Genomic DNA, 21,449 nt, shown 5'->3' with positions numbered 1-21,449 from the left:
GCTCCAGTGTTGAGGGGAGGCTGTGGCCTGTAGGGAGTGAAGCAGAGATGAAGAACATCTTGGAGATGTTCTTGGTGCCCTAAAGTACCTCAGAGAAGCAACAAGAGAAGATGGAGACACTGGTGAATACTGTGATTCCTCCCGGACCTTCACTTTCTGGCATCCTGGCTCATACATTGCTGGCAAAAGTGTCTGTGTGTCTGGGACAGAGGGATGCTGTGGGGAGAGGCAGAGTCCTCCATCCCACCCAGAGGAGCAGAGAGGCCCTGTGTGAGGAGCTACCACCCTTCACCAGGGTGCATCCCAGCTGGATCTGTGATCTACCATTGCAAAAATGAGACTGCAGTAGGAACTCTTCCCCTGCCTTTGAAATGAAAGCTGTAGCTTTATGAAGAGTGATTGCTGTAGGAGAGGTCATCCCAAACTTCCCTTTTAATTTTCTGAATTTCACTGGAGGACAAAACGGTATTTTTATCTGCACAAGATCTGCTTGGAATATCCCTGGGGATTTCCCTTTCAAAGACACTTTGGTTTGAATGTAAACTGCAAAAACACCCCAAGGAAACAAAAAGTCTGGCCTGCAACCATCCTATTGTTTGGGGAGAGAGAAAACAAGGAGAGGGAGAAAATATGCTCTGTAATCACAATGCTTTTGAAAGAAAAAAAAATAGACACAAATCAAATGCTTGCTTGAAATGCCAAAACAGGGGTCAGGTTGGTAAATTCCATGCTTTAGCCTCAGCCAAAATCCTTCACTGAAAAGCAAATCTGAATACCAAAGGGCAAATGTCTCGGATTAGAAACATCTTTATGGCAGTGATGAAAAGTAAACAGGTCTTTCCAAGAAAAAGAAATTCCCCTTGTTTTCCAGTTTATTTTAAATAGATCATGGGCTTCTTTGTACTTAACAACTAACTCATAGGGGTATATTCGGGTAATTATATGTCCTAGTTCTACTGATTCTCATAAGGCCACTCATATTTTGGAAGAGATGTCTACACAGTGTCTGCAGGACCCTGGTGATACATGAAACTGGAATGTGTGTGCAGCTGAGCTGACTCTAAAGACTGAAAGATTAGGACTCAGACCATCAAATCCACAGCTAGCAGAACACAGCTTAAATAGCATAAGATTTAAAAACCCTAAACTTCTTGGAATTCTTCTGATGTGCTTTAGATCTTTTTGAGGGAGGGATACAAGTCAGAAAAAGTTTCTTTCCTTCTTTTTTTCAAACGGATCCATGAAAAAGTGGTCCCAGGCACTGAACACTTGAAGGATCCTACCAAATATCATTAAGACTGGCAGCATCTTTGTTCCTCTTGCAGCTCATGAGAATATGGTGATTTGAGACCCCACTTCAAGCTTTTAACACTCAGAAACCTCTCTCCTATTTTCCTTTTTGAAGTCTGCAGCTCCTCTGTCAATAAGTGCCAATAAACATGGTTGCTCCTCTCTCAGAAAGAGAACAGCTGAGCTGGAAGCTGTCTATTTCTAATGCTTTCACCAAAAGCTTTCTCTGTCTATCCTTGCATTTCCTGAAGTTGCCAGGGAAATCTGTGTTTTATAAGAGCTCTGCCTCCAGCAACTGGCTCTCTGTTAACTCTTTTTCCATCATTCTGGTTCTCCCATCTAACACACACTATGTGAGCAGGATGTGCCGTGCAAAACTCTGCTACCAAGGCACTGGTGCCAGCAGAGAAAGCCGATATCCTCCCCAGGTGGCTTCTAGTGCCCAAGCACGGTGGCACAGAGCTGTCCCCAGGCCCGAAAGGCACAGTCCACCGAGGGGAACAAACTGGGCATGGGTGAAGTCTGGGGGCTTACCTGGGGAAGAGCTTGTACCACTGTGTCCAGGAGAGCTCGCATCCCAGTGGCCATTTTAAGCAGTTTCAGCACTGCAATGAGAATCAAATCCTGGTCAGCAGGGCTGGGAAATATTTCACGTAAAATCCATAAGGGAAATCTAGCTTCAGATCTTGCGGGGAGGGTTACACCTCTCTTGCATCTATTCATACAGATGGCAAGCTCACTGCATCCTGGCAAGGCCCACAGAACATCTGAACATCCTGACTATTTCCTACACCAATTAATGTTAAGGAAATCAGTAAAACAGAACAAGAGTCAGAAGAACTCCAGCGTGCTCTAGCAGGAAAATGGGAGAGTGATGGGAAGACACTCCATCAGTGAAGAACATCATCTCAAGCTCTGATTCTCCCTTCTCCACCACTTCCTGCTCTATTCTGGTATCAGTATAAAAGGTCTGTGATCCCAGGGTTGAGTTAGAGACCAGTCTAAGCTGCCACTGGAAACACCCAGGAAACCCCACCTAGCTTGTCTGTGAACTGACATTTTGCAGCATCATCGCCCAACTGTTCTCAAGTCGAACTGAAACAGCAGGACTGGGAGAACAAACGGCCAAACCATTTCCTGACATGTCTGAGGGATGGCTGGAGACCTACGGAGCAGGCCGTACCTCTTGCTATTCTCAGCACCCGCATGATGCGTATTATTGTGGGATTGATGGGCAGTGCAGCATTCATCTCAATTTCCTCCAGTGTAATTCCCACAATTGATAAGAGAACTATGGCCAAATCCAGCTGATTCCACCTAACAGACAAAGAGAGGAAGGACAAAATAAAAAAATAATCATACATGGACAGACACCTAAGAGTAGAGAATTACCTACTACTTGGACAAGCAAATCCCAAATGCTTCTCCTCTCTCATATCTGGCTTCATGATCTTCTACGTGGCACAAAATCAACTCACTGCAGCTGGCACAGACAGCCTCTGAACCACAAGCTGCAGTAGGCTGTGACTGGGAAGTGTCCCTACCTACACCCCGGTCCCTGCTGTCCCCCTGCTATCCACTTGGAGCCACTCTCAGGGATAAGATACTAGGCTGGAGAGACCTTTGATGTCATGCAATCCAGTTGCTCCCATGTCATGTCACCTATCTCTTTAATTACTCCACATAGTATCTTTGATTTATAGCCTAACACTTGTAGAGGGCCTTCCACACCAGCACTACAGAGGCAGAAAGATGTGAAGAAGCCGAGTGTGTTTCCTACGCACTCTCCCTTGTAAGTAATATTGCTTGTAGCAGCTTCCAACCACTCAGGACAAATGAAGCAAACAAGCTGATCTTGTGGAAAAGTGTCCAATCTTACCCTGCTCCCCAGCAAGTTGCCAGACCACAACGTGCTTTCACACACATTTGCTTCTGGCTAAATGTGAGGCAGAATAAGATCCCTAGGTCTCTGCAGCTGGGATCTGAAGGCAGTGGGGCTGAACACAACTACCTCTGTCTGCCAAAGGCTTTACAAAGTCAGCAGTCTACCAAAGGACTGGTTTGGACTGCTAAGGAGACTTGTTCTGAGGAACTCTGTGACCTTAGGTTGCCAAAACTACTCTCTTGAGGACTGGATTGATGCCAACAGGTTGTTTCTGACCTCTAAGCTGAGCCGGTCAGACCTGGTGGAGAGGCAGATACTGAGGGAAAGCATGTATCCAGAATTTTGTAAGATTTCCTGAATTCCTTCTGCAAAGCAGTACCAGCAGTTCCTAGAATTTTTAGTTCCTACACGATAAAGTTTGCACCCATGGAGAGACAGCCCTCTGCTCTTTCTTGCACACAGCATGTAGTACAATCATAGTAATGGTACATTTACCCCGCATCTGGCTTTGGAACTGGGTCAATACGGCTCTATCCCAAATGCACAGGAGTTCAAAATACTCTCACCTGTCCTTAAAGAACCTTCGAAAACCAAACGCCACCAACTTCAGCACGGCCTCGAACACAAAAACTATGGTGAACACATAGTTGCAGTACTTCAGCGCTTCATCCAGGGACTGAAAAGAGAGACACCAGTCAGACCAGCCCAAACTGTCCCTTTCTAGAGGCCCTGCAGAGGGACTGGCAGGCACAAGGGTGGCATAGGCACAGAGATGTAAGAAGTAAAGTCATAACAGCTTGCAGAGCTCAGTTACAAAGCTGCACTAAATCACACGGCACAACTCAAATAAAGGATTAGGCACCGATGCAAACAAAAACCTCATAAGCACTAATACCAGTTGTGCTAAAAATGTCAAAAGCTATCAATCCTCCAACCCCAGCGCACAAATTGTTCAGCCTGGGACAGAGAGAAAATGTTACCCCACCTAATAAAGTCTACTTCTTCTGAACTGCCTAGTCTGGGGTAGAATAAAAGACTTGATGGATCATTTCTTTATTCTGGCATGGCAATCCTTGGGACAATGGCTTTGCTTAAAACGCTCAGAAAAATAAATAATGTGGGAGATGGATTAAATCTTGCCTTCTTGAAAAATGTTACATCTTTAGAGCTGGGCAAAGTATGTCCATATTTGGTGCAATGTTCACGCTCTCTATAGAGCTGCTCTCGGAAGTCAGGCATCCGCAGTGTTTATACTTTAGGATGATGAGTGTTTATAACGGATTTCATTGGAACTGTAGGCCAACAATAGCAAAAGAATCTTGCCGGGACCTTAAAATAGATAGTTACAGAGTGAAACAGCTCTTTGGTTGGTAGGGGTTTGAGGAGAGGAGGGAGGGAAAGAGAACTTAGTTAAATGGGTCTCTTACAATAAGAAAATGATAACAATGAACATCAAAACCACAATTGAAAATAAAAAGCAATAGAGGAGTCTGGAAAGTAATGTCTGCTTTGTTGGCAGAGGAAGCCTCAGGTCACAGGAAAGCTCTCCTTGTCACATTTGTGCAGCGACTGTACTTTGCTGACCCCAGATACCCCAGAATGATCACGCACTGATTTTTTAGGAACAAGAGGTGAAAGTTTTTCAGATGTTGGCACTCCTCAATGCACCACTATCCCTATTTTTGTCCCAGTGCCTAAAACAAAATGGCAACTTGAAAGAATGTGGAACAATTTACTGTTTCATCTGAAGCACACTGCCTGAGCCTGAATTCTCCTATAATTCCTGATGGTTTGCATTCAGATTTACACCGCTGTGTTTTACATGAATATAAACCAAGGATAAATAAATCTAGATAAAAAACATTTGCATGCGAAACAAAGGCTGTTATGCAAAGGCATTATGGAGGCAGAACAGCACGGGGGGCGGTGGTGTAAAACACACAAGTGGCTCGGTGTCCCTCTGGCTCAGCTTCCAGGAGGTGTTTGCAGGTGAACTGGCAAACCACGCAATACTAGAAAAGTTAACACTGAGCTTAGAGCTCTGCGAACGATAAAGCGATGGAAGATTAATACATGCAGCAAATGGACAGGCTATATGATTTATGCCAAAGGTTTCCTTGGGAAAGAAGGATTTTATGATACATAAAAAAGAGTTGTACTTAAGAGCTGGTTTATTCTAAATTCATTGAGGAAAAGAAATATTGCTCTGCATGCATTAACTTAATGTTTGTATCTGTTAATGGAATATTCTAAAACTCTGGACTGTTTTACAGTCTAAAGGTCAGTCATGACTGGGATCAGGAGAGGAAATATTTGGACTGGTCTTTTCCTAGTAAAAGTTTAGTTCACTCTCCGCTAGCCTTATTCTCTGTTTTTTTTTTTTTTTTTTTTTATGCAAGAGCAGGGAAATCAAGCTTTTGGCTGAGGCAAGTGACTCCCAAATGGTAGAGCTGGCTTAGAGTTAGATGGATTGTGGTGCTGAGCCTGGAGCCTGCTGAGGCTTTCAAACACAGGTCCCAGGGAAGCAGGGCTGGCTGCAGACCTCACTGGTCAATGGCATCCCAAGGAAATGTGTATGGTCCTCAGGTCCTCTGCTACCCCATGCTGCTGTGTCTCACAGCTGACATGCTGATAATCATAGAATGGTTTCGGTTGGAAAGGACTTTAAAGATCATCTAGTTCTAAAACCCCTGCCCTGGGCAGGGACACCTTCCACCAGATCAGATTGCTCAAAGCCCCATCCAACCTGGCCTTGAACACTTCCAGGGATGGGACATCCACCACCTCTCTGCGCAACCTGTGCCAGTGTCTCACCACCCTCACAGTAAAGAGTTTCTTCCTTATGTCTGATCTAAACCTACCCTCTTCCAGTTTAAAGCCATTATCCCTTCTCCTGTCGTTACACGCCCTTCTCAAAAGTCCCTCTCCAGTTTTCTTGCGGGCCCCCTTTAGGCGAGTGGCTCTTACCTTTGGCTGGTTGTAGTGCTCCATTGACATAGTGATGACATTGACCCCAATGATGAATGTGATGAAGAGGTCGAGATAGTGGCTGGTGCAGAGGGTGTGAATGTACTTCCGTGCTGGGGAATAGTCAGCGTAGTAAGGCCTACGTTGGGCTTCTACAGAAAAAGAGAAAGAAAGGCAATGCAATGAACACAGGCCCTGCTGTATGGTTGGCAGCCATCACAACGTGGCCTGTGGGTCATGTCTTACACACACCTGGATGCAGGGCAAAGCCTGTGGGAGAACCAATTCAAGTAAGCTACCTGAAATGGCCAAGTGCTTCTACCTGGATATGAGGCCTTCAGGAATCACAGTGAGGTTATCAGGCTGAGCCAAAGCTCTTGTGCCTGCAAGGGGGACCTCCACAGCTTTGACAGGTAGGTCTTTTTTCCTCCAAAGTGCTCTCTGTCCTTACTGCTCTGTCTCAGGCTAGAGGACAACTTCTTCACTTAACAACGGGACTATTGTCACAAACCAGAAAGGGCGAGAAGCAAGATGAAAATGAGACCCAAAGCCAAGAGAAAAGCTTCAAGTCCAGCAAAGCTTCAACTCCAGTTTAGAGGAAAGGCTTAGGGCAGGTCTCATCGGTCTGAATTCTGATATGCATCTCTCCTAATCCCACTGATGTCAGGGATGTTCCATGTAAGAGAAGAACACAACCTGAGCTCAGCTTCTGTGACAGAAGGCTTTTGTGGTATTTTAAAGCGCTAAAGAAAACAGAGCGATGCCTGTGGCAAAGGAGGACACATGCGTGATGGTTAGTAGCACACAGGAGAGCATCAACAGCAATGGAGCAGGGTGCTCAGCGTTTGTTTCTATAAAGATGATCAGCACAAGCTCCTCTGGAAATATAAAACCAAGGGCACAGTTGCATCTGAAAAAAACATTCAGGCTATGACCACATGAATTTTATATCTCTGCCTCTGGTCATGGCTCCTCCTTTCTTCTCTTTGACATGGGGAATTTCTGCATGTGACCAAGTTCCCGGGGCTGTTCCAAGGAGAGTTTGGACGCTGCCCTGTGACCAAATTGTATTTACTGTGTGTGTCTCTCTCAAATTAGCCTGTGACCACAAGATGGCTGTGGGCACTCGGATGGAGTCGCATTCTTTTCAAACTAAAGAAATGTAAATATTCAAAGAATGTACTTAAGGCCGAAGTCAGCATTACTGTAGATTTTGCAAGTGGAAGAGACATATTGGGTCATGCTAAGTCAAAGCAGGGGTTTTGTTTTGTTTTTTTCAAATGCTCCAGCAAATTCAGCTTTAAAGGCATGAGGAGCTGGGAAAAAGGACTTGCTTCACCTTAAAAATAAGGAAGGAAGCAAGTTCAAAAGTACTCTATGCCCCCCTGAAATACATCTTCCACTCCTCTCATCTTGCTAATATCTTTCAGATGGAGTGAATCTTGAAATGTTTTGGTTTTTTTTTTCGGTAGCACAACTGATGCCAGATTACAGTCCAAAACCCTAAAATAAAGTGGATAAAGGGAAATTGAATCCATTGCTCTCTTTCAACCACTACTTCTTCTGGTAGTTAAAAGTGGAGTGGAGGCATTTGTAAAACATTTCTTTCTGACTAGGGTCACCCAGACTTTTTTTTTTTCTGACAATGGGTGTGGGAAAAGAAGATGAAAGCAAATACAATTATTTCTGAATAAATTTTTCTGTTGCTTTCACGTGCTTTAGTCCTACTAGTCATCTTGGTCTGGTAGGGCTGTCTTTGTTACTGAGCTCAGCTAATCTTCTGGTGTGTCTAAAAAATAATAATTAAAACATTGCAGTATAATATTTATGTAAGTTTGTACAATGTGCTTTCATGTGTATTCAGGATTATGACATATTTTTCTTTTTTTTTTGGAAGTGTCTTCTTGGGAATGCAAAAAATCAGCTTGTCGTGAGGTCTGAGAATACCTCAAACAGTCAAATGTTATATTAAGGGACTATTTATTAATGACTAACGGTTGATTAATGGATCTCAGAATAACAATTAGCAGCGAAGGGCAGTGTGTGAATACACTGGCTGCCAGCATGTAAGGAAAACGGGCTGTAGGTGACGGCATCTACTCTCTAATCAGCCCAAAGGCAGCCATTGATTAGCTATTCAGTAAAAGATCAGGTGTTTGCTACATTTTATAAACTATTTATATAATTCTAAAGCATACTCCCAAGAAGACATCTTCCACTGTAAAGCTGCTGAACAGAAAAACTTCTAGGCTGCCTGTCAGCAACACAGCTCTCTCTTTACACAGGCTGGGTGTACAAATAATAAGGAGGAACCATCCAGCCATAAAGGTGAGTACGTTTTACTGCACGGAAATGTCTCAGGGGTCTGTGCCTGCACACTTTGTCAGAGCCCAGCACTGGCTATGCCTGGTCAACTGGTTGCTCGGAAGACTTTGGACAGGTTTACCTTGAGCCGGGACGCGGGAGCGCTAGGAAATGCGTTACTCATTTAGGATGCGCTACACCCCTGAAGCCAGGTGAACAGATGAAAAGGAAACTTCTTCAGGGAGGACACATACAAGGACAGTCTGGGATAAAGTCCACAATGCATTGAAACACATGCCACAACACAGTCGTGCTCAGTGCAGTAACCCACGCAATGTCCATTAGAGGAGATACCGCTCATGCAAGGCTAACAGCAGCGAGCAGGGGTGTGCGGGAAGGCGAGGCCAGCTTCTGCTCTCCGGGTGCTGGTGTTAGGCTGGGGCGATCCCATGACGGCAGAGGGGCTGCAGCAGGATGAAAGCAGTGAGAGATCAGCCGCACAGCTTCACTGCAGCTCTGACCCTCTCCGAGCAGGAGGGGGGCTGTGTTTCAGAGCTCCAAGGCTCCCAGCTCTGCCCTGTCCCTTTAGGAACAGGAGTTTTCCTTCAGTCAACAGCACAGCAAGTACCTCTGGCCTCCTTTCAGTTCAGACACACATTTTTACCTCTTAGTGAGAATATACTATGTTATTCTCCCCATTTTGGATGTAAGGATTCACTGCACACACCTACTGCTACAGCCTGCTCAACCAGAGACGTGGGGTCTGCAGGAGAACCTGTACGAGGAGAACAGTGGACCGTGGGGACGCGGGCACAGCAAACGGGGGGATCCAGTGCACCATTAATTACAGCAGGCAAAGGGTAACCTGTGCCTGGTTTCTCCAGGGAAATGGTTTCTGGGATGAGACTCCAATCAGCCAACTAGGACACTTACATCAAACACAGACAAGTGTCCCTTCAGCTGCAGCTGATGGTTTGAATTGGTGGAAATGCAGGAGGGAAAGGAGAAACTATCAAACATATGCAAAAGGAAACCACAGTCCTTTCTCAGCCCCTCTTCTAAATGTTGGCTAATGCTTGAATCTCCCCTCTCTGAAGAGTATTTAAACCTCTTTGCTTGTAATTCTGCTGACATGAAAATTAATGAAGCACTGTCTCCTAGCTTAAAAGCATTTAGCTTGGCATTACAATTGCTAGCTACAGCTTCTCCATTATTCTCCTCTGCATGAAACATTAGGAAGCCCTAATGGGTTTATATGCATGCTTGGCACAGAGTAGCTCTATACCTGCAGCTGCCTGGAAAAAAAAAAAAGCAAGATGGTTTGATAATTCCCTAGTTGGAAATACTAAGCACTCAAATACGCAGTGCCCAAAATTTTAGTTACAGCTCAAATGTTTCTGCTGGATACAGAGATGGCTGTGGCACTGAGAGGATGGGCTGATTTAAATACCGCTGTGTGCTGCCCACGACTGCTCTCCCCTAGAGAGGAAGGCTTACGGTCAGGGCTCTGACAGGGGTCAATGCTGGGTCTTAAACCAAAACTGGCCTCTTCCTTCTACAGTGCCCAGAAGCTCAGCTCTGCGCTGGGAAATGCCTCGGAGAAACACAGCTGTGGCCACGCTCCTCTCGTGCAGAGCGGAAATCAGGAAAAAGCATTTGCCTTTTCTCAGTTCTCAGTTTTTGGGGTCTTCCCAGGGACCAGAGACTGAGTGACACTACTGAGAGGCACTCCCTGCTCCCCAGCTAGGGCCTCCCCTGGGCTGCCTCAGGCATTTCCAGCTTTTCCAGCATTGCCTGCGCTGCTTTCGGCACACAGTGTCACCCAGACCCCGCTTGCAGCCTTTGAAGCCCAGGGTACTGCCTGCGTTTGACCCGACATCACGCTCTGCTTGGTGGGCCGGTGGCTGCTGGCTTCACAGCGGATACAGGCGGGCTGGATTTGGCCCAGTATCCTGAACGCAGAGGAGATCAAACCGATCCATGTGGTTTTAATCAAAAACTTTAATCTGAGGATGCTGTTTTCAGTCTGTGTCTTCTGAGAGCTTCATTAAAAGGTTAGGAACTGCAGGATTATTAAATTACACTACACTTATTTACATAGTAGATACAGTAGATGGAGGTAGTGACTGTGTCAGAAAAATATTCTAGTTTATCTTGAATTTTTACCTTCACGTGAAAAAGCACGCTGGGCAATTCTGCCTTAAGAAGACATCAGATGCATTTCTACACCGTATTCAATCCCCTGCCCTCTTTTCTCACGCGAGCAGAGTTAACCGGCAAACCCAGGGCCTTCTTTCAGTGCTGGCCCTGGCCCACCACGGCTCGATGGTGCATTTCTGTGTGTGTAGGTACCTACAGATGTGCAAAGACCTCAATGCACAGAAACACACACAGGGTTGCTACACACAGACAGGAGACAGGACACAAAGACAAGATGCCAGGCAGACAGGGCGAGTCCAGATGGACGGGAGTTGCTCAGATAGTACATCTGCTAGCTATGCTGGATTTTACTCTTCTTAACAGCCCTAATTCTTCCTCCCCTTACGGTCTCTTCAGGCCAAATGCTAGAAATGGCAGCTACAGGAAAAGCAGGGCACTCTGCTACTCTTCCCAATGTAGGCTCCTTGCTCCTCCACAGAGTCACTGGTCTCCTGTGCCATCCTACCCCGTGGGGACTGGCCTCTCACCTGCTCCTCTAAAAAGGTGAAACACAGCGCTGAGCCATGGGGAAAGCTGGCCAGCCCGCCATCCCACCAGCAGCATCCCATGCCTGCACATGCACACACTCTCCCACAGAGACTCTGCCACGCACACCACAACCACATCTCACATCTTTCTGAGTCTGCCATGTTTTTTCACCAAATCCACCACCTTCTAAATTACTCAGAAGGTGAAAACTCCTCCCATTTAAATTTTTAAAAAATCCTTTAACATGTAATCTTCCAAAATGTGTATCAGATATTTGATTTCACCTTGTTAACAACTCAAACTTGGATGCCAAACTGTCCATGCTGAACAGAGGAGGCAGGAGACCTCAGAGCCGGATGATCTGAGGTAACCTCCTGGAAGCCCAGCACACGGCCAAACATTTAGCCTCTCCATTGCTATATTGGACTTGATCTCCTTCCAGAAAGCTGTCCTCCTCCCTGCGTGCTCTCAGTGAAATGTTACAACCCACATCTGTGCAACGCTTGGGTCTGCAGGCTGAAATATCTCCTTGACTCTGTCCTTTGAGATAGCTGGATAAAGAGGGGCAATGTAACAGCGTCCATCACTTTGACAGGGTCTGGCTCTTTTCGATGTCTAAGCAGCGAGCCACAGACAGGCTTGTAATAAGATTTACTCACTAATCAGGAATAGCAACTAGCTGTGGTTAAGCTATCCCTCCTTACTTGCGCCCCAGTCTATTTTCTCCAAGGATGCTTAATTGTAAATAGGCTTTTTTTTTTTTCTTATAAATTTTGAGTTTATCTGTCTCCTTGGGTCAGCACATCAGGGTAGAAACACTGCACAAGCAGGAGGAGACTCTTGAGAATCTGAAACTGATTTATCTTACTGTGCTGAAAATGCTGCCTTCAGGATCTCCACTTCTAATCCTAGCTGGAACCTCAAACTCAAAAACCAAAACAAGAAAAGGGAAAAGAAATTGCATTTGAACTCTTCTAAATCTGTGAAGACATTCAATGTCTGTTTTCAGCTGGCTAGCTTGATCTAGATTTCATTTTAACCCAGCCACTTAACTCACAACTAGCTGCAATGAAAGGGGCTTGGCCGTCACTGTGGTGTCAGGTCAGCCTGTCATTAAGGCCCCATGGAGACCATGGTGCAGACATTCAATGCTTGAGATCTCCCATGGAGAGGACCACAAGAGCAGAAGCTGAGCTGCAAGGGATACAGCTGCCTGTCTTCCGACTCGAGCATGGATGGATGGAGGAAATTGGCTGGGGTTTCTACCAGCAAAGCCTCTGACTGCTATGTGCTTAGAGCCAGGCAAAAGACTATCCAATCTAACTGCAGCTTTCCCAGCTGAAAATGGATACCTATGGCTCGACGCTTGGGAGACAACTAGCCATTTGTCACAATGAGGCATTAGGTCCTTACAGGAGATTGCACAGGGCAGCACAGGCAAAGAGCTGCAGGACTGCTGCGGTAAGCAGGGCCAGAAGCGCTCAAGCCTTATCCTCATCTTTGATGGCAGTGGCCAGGCTGTGTTTCCTCACTTGCTTCTAAAAAATGCTTGCCAGTATCTCATGTAGGCTATCCCTGCTCACCAAAACTGGCTTGGAAATTGGCGTGTCTGGCTTCCTGGCAGTTTCCCTGGGAACACCCACCACTATAGGCAGCTTGTCCCTGGTGGAGCCTGCCAAGGAGCAGTGGAGCTTTGAATTAATACATGAGAACCCCTGGAAAGGTTTGGGTCAGGAAAGGAGCACAAGCTCAGGTGTTTTTCTGCTCTGGTTTGATGGTCCCCACTAGATCTACTAAGAAGCAGATTTCAGCTAAAGGCCTTCTGTTGCACCCTAACAACCCTCCATCTGGCCAGTATTTCCATGTAGACTGAAAGTTCAAACTGAGTCCCAGTACACTGCTCAGCAGTGAAGGGCTCCCCCAGTCTGTGATGGGACAAGCATCTCTTGTAATGGACATCTGCCTTCCAGAGAAGAATTTTCTGGACAGCCCCATCTTGGAGCTCCATTCCTCTCCCCAGGGCCGTTGGTTTGTTCATGCCCTCATGCAGCATGTTTGTGGCATGCGGGGCCATGCGCTAGGACTCTAAAAAGCATCGCAATTATTTTGTCTAAGAAAAGGATTAATAAATCAAACCACCACCATCATCAGATGCAAGCGGCACGTTAAGCCACAGGGCTACCCTCGGGACCGGCCCTCACACACTGAGCAAGCATTGCAGCTGTTTACTCACTGCATCCCTCAGTCACACCGTGAGCTCCCACTCGGTGCTTGGGACATCTCTGTCACGCAGAGTGTGACAGAGGACTCTGCTTGGAGGAGGATTTTCTCCTCAGCCAAGTAAACAGGTAATGCTTTACATCAGGCTTGTAGAGGACAATTCCAGGGTGTTGGCAACCTAAGACTTAAGGTACCGCCAAAGAGGTAACAAAGCAAACCAGCCTCTTGAATCCCATGGAAACAAAACCAAAGGAAAACTAAAGTCTTGCTTTGGGAGCAGGCAGGGCTCAGAAAGATTTTGGTTTGTAATGCAGTCTACCGACCAGACAGGTATATCTCCTTACTCCTGCGCTTTTTCTCCAAGCGTCTCAGCCGCTTCTCCTCCCGACGTCGGGCCTCTTCCGCCTCCTGGTGCTGTCGGCACTTGTGAAAGTTCTCCACCACCACCCCCACAAACATGTTGAGCACGAAGAAGCTGACGATGAGCAGGAAGGAGATGAAGTAGAGAAGCATCCAAGGGTTATGGTTCTGGATGGGCTGGTGAGGTGAGGAATTAAAAAACAAGAGAGAGGAGAAGCAGCATAGACAAGATATATGTAAGTCAGGACACTGGGCATTCTGTAGCAACAAGACAGCACAGTACAAATTTTGTGGAGAGGAGGAGAGAGCTGGGAGGAGTTAGGAGGTTTTTCCCAAAATAGTTTCCTCTCATTCATTTTCTCACTGACTAGAATTTGACTTGTGTTGTGAAACTCACCCTAGCCTCCACATTTTGGCTTACAAGATGTAATTATTTTGGCATTTATTTCATACAGCTTAAAATAAATTTCAGTGGATGTGCATCATCCCATCTGTGAGATCATCTTAGATAAAGATAGGCTCCAGCTTTTTTTTTTTTTTGAGATTTATCCTCATGGTTAATGTTTCTCAGTTGTTAGGGGATCTCCAGAAGCAGGAGAAAATTTAAGTACAAAATGTTACTGTAGCTTCGATGGGGTACTACTCATCTAAGACTCTGGACTTTCCTTTGCAAATGTCACGTAACACACAAACTTCTGAGAGCAACACATCTGGGCTCTGCAGTACACTTACCTGTTGGTCAATACCCACGGCATCCAAACCGTCATACATGATGTTCACCCAGCCATCTTTGGAGGAGAGGACAAACAAGGACATGAGGGCCTAAAAGAGAACAAAAAACCAGAAAAGATTGGTCTTGCATATTAGTCCCCAGAAAAGAAACTAACAACAGAGAGTGCTCAGCAAAACCAATCCACAGCTCACAATACATCATCTGGCCTGGAGCTGGGGGAGGAATATATGTTGTGGCTTGCTTTTACCTATTTTCATATCTGGCTTAAAGGCAAGCAAACTATGGTTGGTAATGCTCCTTTTCCCTCACATATAGGCTCACTTTTGCTCAGGTATCAGGCTTTCTGGTCACCAAAGCATGATTAAAAATCAGTATCAGGCTGGCCCAATGTCAGGGGGTTTTATAAAGCAATAATACATCCCAGTTCCTACTAGAGGCTGTTTTGCTTTTCAGTCAGTATAAAGCACCTTAGTTTTTTCATTTGCAAATGTTAACAGCTAGAAGTCAAAGTGACAGCTGAGGTCCATACATGAGGGCCTGCATGCAAAAGCAGTGGCTTTAAGACAACTATAAATAAGGAATTGTGTAACTCTAGGAAGCCTGGCTGCAAAAGATCAAGAGGTGACCTGATTCATTTATCCAAGTCAGGCTTGCTTCCCATAAACGAATGCCTACATCGTTCTTAGAAACTTCCTACGATGGAGGTTCCACATCCTCCACAAGGAATGTATTTTAAGTGCTCATCCTTTAAAAACTGCTACAGAAGACCCCTCCAAGGAGGACTTTACCTGTCCCAAGTTGTCAAAATTGTACTTCCGACGAACCCATTTGTAGCGTGCGTTAGTGCAGTCAGTCTTCGTAGTGATGTTTTTTACATCAGGACTATCACAGTAGTAGAACTTGCCTTTAAAAAGCTGTATTTGAGAAGCAACAAAAAGAGAAAAAAAACAAATAATAAGCCATTTTTGGAAAATCTGTCTCCCGATTTATCTTTTTTTTCCCCCCAGTAGACCTGTTTGCAAGTTTGAATTCCTTTCCTTTCCTTCCAGCTCAGATACCTGTCTTAACACACACGGCAGGAGAACACCTCTGGTGAAACTTAAGGCCCGGAGATATTGTTGTGCATTGCCTCAGCCACAGAAGGAAGGTGATTCTGCAGGCCTGCCCCATCTTGTAGGGAGGATGACAACTCTCCCCTCTGAGGAAGAGTTACTATACACATCCTAGCACACAGAGCCAGGAGGGATCTTGGGAATTTGCCTTTTCCTTCCCCTGTCCTCAGGCAGGCTTAGATCTGTTCATCAGGGAGGCATGAGCATTTATTCTAGGGCCTAGCTGTTCTTTCCTAACTGGAATCTTCCTTTGGAGAGATTTAAGCTCATTACTTCCACCTTAACACCAGGTGGTGAGAAAAGCAGTTTCTCTTCTACAGCAGTCACTTACAGATGGTCGTGATGAAGAAAATACTCTACCTGGACACCTAAAATCCCAAAGATAATGAAGAAAGCACAGCAGATGAGAACAATATTTCCAATAGGCCTCAAGGAGGAGATCAAGGTTTCCACCACCAGCTTCAGACCTGGGGCTCTGCTGATGACTCTGGAAAAAAATGGCAAAACAATAAAGCTTTTAATTTTTATGCATGCCCTGTTATGATATGGTTGCTTTTCCGCCTCTGCTTGGGCTGCAGTAAAGCTAACACAACCCTCCTCTACCTTCGGCAGCATTCAGAGACAATTATTAACTTATCTGGACAACCAGAACGTTCACAGTCACATTAGATGGAATCTGAAAAGTGCAAGATACCCTGTCAGCAGGGTGTTTGGCAATTGCTCACCAGTAGAAGTGAGAAGGGAATACTCTCTACGGGCAGAATATCACAGAGGTTCTCGCTACAGGGCTATTTGTGCCTCAGTGCAGAGAGCTGATCCCCTCCCCTCTGAGGTCTCTCTGGTCCAAGCAGAGGGGCAAACACCAGGCAGGAGCCTGCTTCCTAACACACACGTGTAAGCAGCGTCACAGTGGTACTAGAGAGCATGTCTTCTCTTTCTCCAGGCGTAAGTGCTCCCCTGCACTACTGGCCTGGGCCCCACGACAACTTTTCAAACAAAGTAATTCCAATTTGTTGCCTAACTAGTTCCTGAAGCGACTCTTGGCTAACAGGAACTTGTGATCAACAGCTCCACAGCCAAAGGGTCATCCCATTAAAAAGCAGCTTGCTTGCTCGCTGTGAGAGGCCAGACATGCTCTGAGCACGGCCTGAAGCAGCTTTTGGGCGTTATGGAGAACAAGAGTTTTCCTTTCCTGTATGAGTGCCTGGAGAACGGCTCTCCCATGGGCGTGTGAAAAACGTGTTTGCACACATAATGTAACCAGCCCAAGCAAGCTTTTCTGGGAAGGTGTTTTGACTGAAGAACATAGAAGCTTTTTTTAAAGGAGGGGCCTGTAGAGGGGAGAGGGTATGAGTCTTTGCAGGTAGCTTGAGCCTGCATGGCTAACGATGCCTTCATGCCTGCCAAACACCGAGAAAAGAGGAGAGCTGTATGCTGCAGGGACAAAGCATTTCAATAAGGCCTTGTTTGGCAGCAAATAATGTGGCAGTCTGAACTGCACCTACAATGTGTTGGGAACAGTCCCTGGAGTAATCTTAGAAGAGGCTGTGATAAGTGAAGCCATCGTGAGAGGTGATGAATTCCTCTCTATTAATAGCATCTGGCCTAGTTATTCTCCAAGACCAATTTCCTTTTTTTCCCTTACATTTGCTTATGAATTGCCTATGCCCTGATTTCTGTTCCTAGTTTTGTGTGTTAGACAGGTGTCCTGAGGTGCTGCCAAACCGAGGCTTGTCCAGGGTGACCCAGAGCAGCTCCTGGTAAGCCAGCGCTGCGAGGGGACCCCAATGTCACCAGCAGAACAGAGCATGGGAGCAAGAGAGGAGACAGAAACGCTCACAAAGTCACCTGTCTCTAAGGAAATACAGAGGAGCAGACAAATAGCTGTTGTTCTTGTGGTCAGGGGCCTAAACAAGATTGCCTCTTCCTATTACTCTCGTAAGCAAGCGGCTTTTCATCAGAAAGCCTACAGGTCTCAGGAGGTGCCTATCTTATTTCCCCTGAAACTTCATGAAAAAAGGCTCGTGTTTCTCGCCAGGCAGGACGGAAATAGAACAGGAGCTGTGAGCTGATAAAAATCCCCCAAGCACTAACTCTCCTTGTTATTGCATAATCGTAAACAAAAGACAAATTCTCTTTATTCCTTTTCTCAAACACTGAAAGCATCTCCCCTTCCTTTTCTTACCTGAGAGCTAAATTGTTTCGCAGTAATGGTAGGTATGCAGGCACGGGAGAGCAGGTATGGATGCTGGAGCTTATCAAACTACTGTCAGCACCTGTTCAATTGCAAATGTTCTCCCAGCCAACGCGACCTCTTTGCTTGGGAATGACTGTGAGGTGATGCAGTTTAACAAGGAGCCAGACTGATTTGTAAAACGATGATTAAAATGCAGCGGGAAGGAGGCATTCACTGCACTAACTGCCTGAGTACGATAACACCTCTCACTCCAAATTCCATCCGCTCTTTTCCATACTGGTGAAGATGAATTATATTATAACTAATTTCACTAGTTTCAAACAGTTTCACTAGATAAGAGCTCCCCAAAGATGATTCTACCCATACTGCATTACACCTTTTTGTGTTATTAAGCAAGACCTTGATGGATCACGTGCATCTTTTCAAACTCCTTGATTTATCAACACAAAGCAAACCCAGCCACCCTATCGGTGAACGTACCGGAGGGGTCTCAAGGTCCGCAAAAGTCTCAAAACGCGAAGGACACCCAGGATCTTAGCTCCACCTGCTGATGCCATGGAGACAATAATGTCAATGATGGATACAAAGACCAGGACTCCATCCAGGACATTCCAGCTGCTCTGCAGATAGGTGTTCTCCCCAGAGAAAAAGCCAAGAGCTACCACCTACAGTCAGGAGAAGAGAGACATTTAAATCTTCACCCAGATCATAACTATGTCATGTTCTGGTCTTTGCCAGGTGTCACTATGGGCCGTGGGATGAAGATGTAATTACCTTAACCATCATTTCAGCCACAAAGATTGCAGTGAAGATGTAATTAGAAACACTTAGGAATACCCTTTCCTGTAACACAGAGAACAAGAAAAAGAGGCAAGTTGTTTAAAGATGTTAGAAAATGAAGATCTTTCATCTTGCAGGGTCTTGCCCTGATGAGACTAAGATCTGGATGCTGGATCAAGGAAGAAAATGTCTCAGGTACTCACCGTGCTGTGTGGGTCTATGTCTGGCCGCTCCAGTGCTATAGTGATGCAGTTGAGAAATATGAAGACCAGCACCACATGATCAAACATTTTGTGAGCAATGACCTTCTGGCACATTACTCGGAACCTGAAGAAATGGTGGGGAGAAAAATATCCTTCAGATGTCTGGGTCAGCAAGAGACTCCCACCTGAATGGCACATCTTCGAAAGCCTTCAGCAGCGGTACCACCAGCATCAGCCCAGGTGGTGAGCTAGTCTCTCTACAAGCTTCAGCCATTATTATCAATGGAGTAAACAAGATTTAATAAACGCTAGTATTAATGCTGCTTAACCCCTCTCTTCTTCCTAGACAGGCATGGAGTGAACCATGCAACAATTCTGCCCACACATAACAAAGTCATCTGAAAATCAGGAACTGGATTTCTAAAACTCTCAGTGCTTCTGCATCGGGGAAGAATTTTTCTCAAGGGAAGGCTAGCTAGAAATGTAGTATTCCATTACCACAAAAACCTGGTGGGCTGGCATTTCACTGGGATTTCTTACCGATTCTGTGGGGAAAACAAGTAGAGGGACCAGTTTTCATGACTCTTGCACCACTGTGGTTTGTAGGGCTCCAGGACCTTACGAATCCGGTAGCAGTAACTCTGCACAGAAAAGAAGAAACACCTTTTCTTCCTCTTTTATTTTCCTGCCTCTTCAACTTTCACAGTCCTTTCATGAAAGGGGGCAGTACATGGCATTTCATAGCGCATGTAGGCAGTCATGGTTTTTGGGGCAGAGCTGTGGCAGGTATTGTCACATTTGTCCAACAAAATGGAGGAAAGGGGTGGAAGAAAGGGGCTGCTGTACAGTGAGATGTGAACATGACAAATTAAGATGTCTAGGCAGGGATTTTGAGATCCAAAGTTGTGTCAAAAATAAAAAGGCCTCAAACAACCAAAAAGTTAAGTAGAAAATATTCTTCCTAGGCTTTCAAACCTTTGACATGCCAAACAGCTCTTGTGAGCAAAGACATTAGCTACCTGCTGCAGCTACAGCTCGTTTTTGGAGGCATCCTGGGCCAGTGGAACAATCTCAATCAGTCCAAAAGCTAGGCAAATGCATAGACATCCCCTTGCAGTTTTATCTCGTAAGAGACCACTGCAATGTAACAGTCCAACCCAGTAGCTAAAAAAACCCTAACCTTTTAGGAAGCAGAGGCTCATCCCTCAAATCTGGATTCATGTGGTGTACACCAGCCATTAGGCAGTAACACATTTCCAGGCTGGATTTTTAATGAACCTTCTTGGAGAAGAAAAGCCACTTAACACCCAGTTCCCCCCTCAACTCACATCCTCCATGTCATCTTCATAGTCCATGGCATCCTCCTTGTGGCCATCCACACGCAGGAAGAACTCACTGGGGACATGCATCATCTTGCCATTGCAGTCTTGGTACTCGGCAGGCAGAACGGCCACGGGGCTGATACTGAGCGAGTGGCGCATGGTGGGCAACTGGAGCAGCTCAGGCAGGTCCAGGGAGCTGCGGTAGTCCAGGGACTCTGCTCGGCGGTGCAAGGAGGGCCTACTGACTGTGCTGGACTTGGCGTCATCAGAGTCATCGTCTGTGCTACCTTTCCCCTCCCCAGAGAGCAAGGACTCTCTTTCTCCTGACTGGTTCTTCTTCTTGAGGCTCGGGGCTCTGCCCAGGCTATTCCAGCTTGAACGTCGGCTTCCCCAGTTGCTGTTGGTGCCCCAGTTGGCGCAAGGGGAACTGCGAAGGCTGGACTGAGAGAGGAGAAAGACATTTGAGGGTTTGTTTGCAGGAGGAAGCCAAAGGATATGGCATTTTGCCCATACTGGAAGACCCTTCTTGTTGCAAGTCATGTCTTCTCCTTCCAGCTTTCCTCACTGCTCTGATTTCATCATGCCAATGCCTTGAGATGGGAGCCAAGCACCCAGCTAAGCCCACGCTGAAGGTACTCTCTGAACTACACCTGTAGCACAGCTGCAGTCCTCTGTGCTGCATGACTTCCTACTGTCCTGGCAGCATTAACTGTGCATAAAAACTGGACCCAAAGACACTCTGGCTGAAGTGACATTTTCTCTCCTCCTGTTCAAGCATTTTCAGTACAAAACTTCCCTGGCTTCCAAAGGGGCTCCGGCACCTGAGTCACCCAAGCATCCGTTGGAAACAGTGCCCCTTTTTGCATTACTTTAATTTCAATTTGCTGCATAGGGAGGTGGAATGGATGTTTCTCTTACAGCAGATTTCTGGCGCTAACCAATGTGTCAGTGCTCTTTGCCTGGCAGGTAGCTGCCAGGATGAGAGCACTTAAGGTCAGAGCAGAAAAGCTAGAAGGAAAACTCCTTTTTCCTCCATGGCTTTCTCTCAGCACAAAACGAGACAAACTGCCTTCCTCCTCTTTCTCAGTGTTGGACCATTCTCCTCTGACTGCTTCATCTTCCTTTGGCTAGTGGCACTGACGTGCTCTCAGAGAAAGGATTCAAACGATGAACAACCCTCTCCAGCAACTCACAATCCCATGAAACCCCAAGGCAAACAACAGTCATCTCTATTTTCTTTTCAAAAGCATTACCTTGACTAAGCAGCTTACCAATGGGGATAGTGGCTCTGTCTCTGTGTGAAGTGCCTTCACGGTCTGCTGCCTTGATCTGAACATGATATCGCAGTTACAGAGCAGAGGAACGGGACAGATAGGCAGCAGCAGCAA

At 46.0% G+C, this 21,449-nt stretch overlaps 1 protein-coding gene across 4 annotated transcripts in view; it reads right to left on the bottom strand.

Moving 5' to 3' along the window:
- CACNA1H (calcium voltage-gated channel subunit alpha1 H) overlaps positions 1-21,449 on the bottom strand; it is a 121,178-nt gene that overhangs the window by 18,192 nt on the left and 81,537 nt on the right. For 3 of the 4 annotated variants that reach the window (XM_086759382.1, XM_086759380.1, XM_086759381.1), the window contains exons 15-27: positions 20,068-20,502; positions 19,280-19,380; positions 18,740-18,863; positions 18,531-18,599; positions 18,237-18,421; positions 15,920-16,046; positions 15,236-15,361; positions 14,447-14,536; positions 13,678-13,891; positions 6,143-6,294; positions 3,742-3,851; positions 2,474-2,607; positions 1,825-1,895 (exon numbers count right to left, since the gene is read on the bottom strand). In XM_086759382.1, coding sequence (XP_086615508.1) covers positions 1,825-1,895; positions 2,474-2,607; positions 3,742-3,851; positions 6,143-6,294; positions 13,678-13,891; positions 14,447-14,536; positions 15,236-15,361; positions 15,920-16,046; positions 18,237-18,421; positions 18,531-18,599; positions 18,740-18,863; positions 19,280-19,380; positions 20,068-20,502 — 1,938 coding nt within the window. The remainder of the gene's footprint in view (positions 1-1,824; positions 1,896-2,473; positions 2,608-3,741; positions 3,852-6,142; positions 6,295-13,677; positions 13,892-14,446; positions 14,537-15,235; positions 15,362-15,919; positions 16,047-18,236; positions 18,422-18,530; positions 18,600-18,739; positions 18,864-19,279; positions 19,381-20,067; positions 20,503-21,449) is intronic. The other variant, XM_086759383.1, reaches the window with a different exon arrangement.

The sequence above is a fragment of the Chlamydotis macqueenii genome, chromosome 15 (assembly GCF_036417535.1).
Source record: "Chlamydotis macqueenii isolate bChlMac1 chromosome 15, bChlMac1.mat, whole genome shotgun sequence".
Classification (NCBI taxonomy): domain Eukaryota; kingdom Metazoa; phylum Chordata; class Aves; order Otidiformes; family Otididae; genus Chlamydotis; species Chlamydotis macqueenii.
This window is presented reverse-complemented; position numbering and strand designations above follow the sequence as displayed.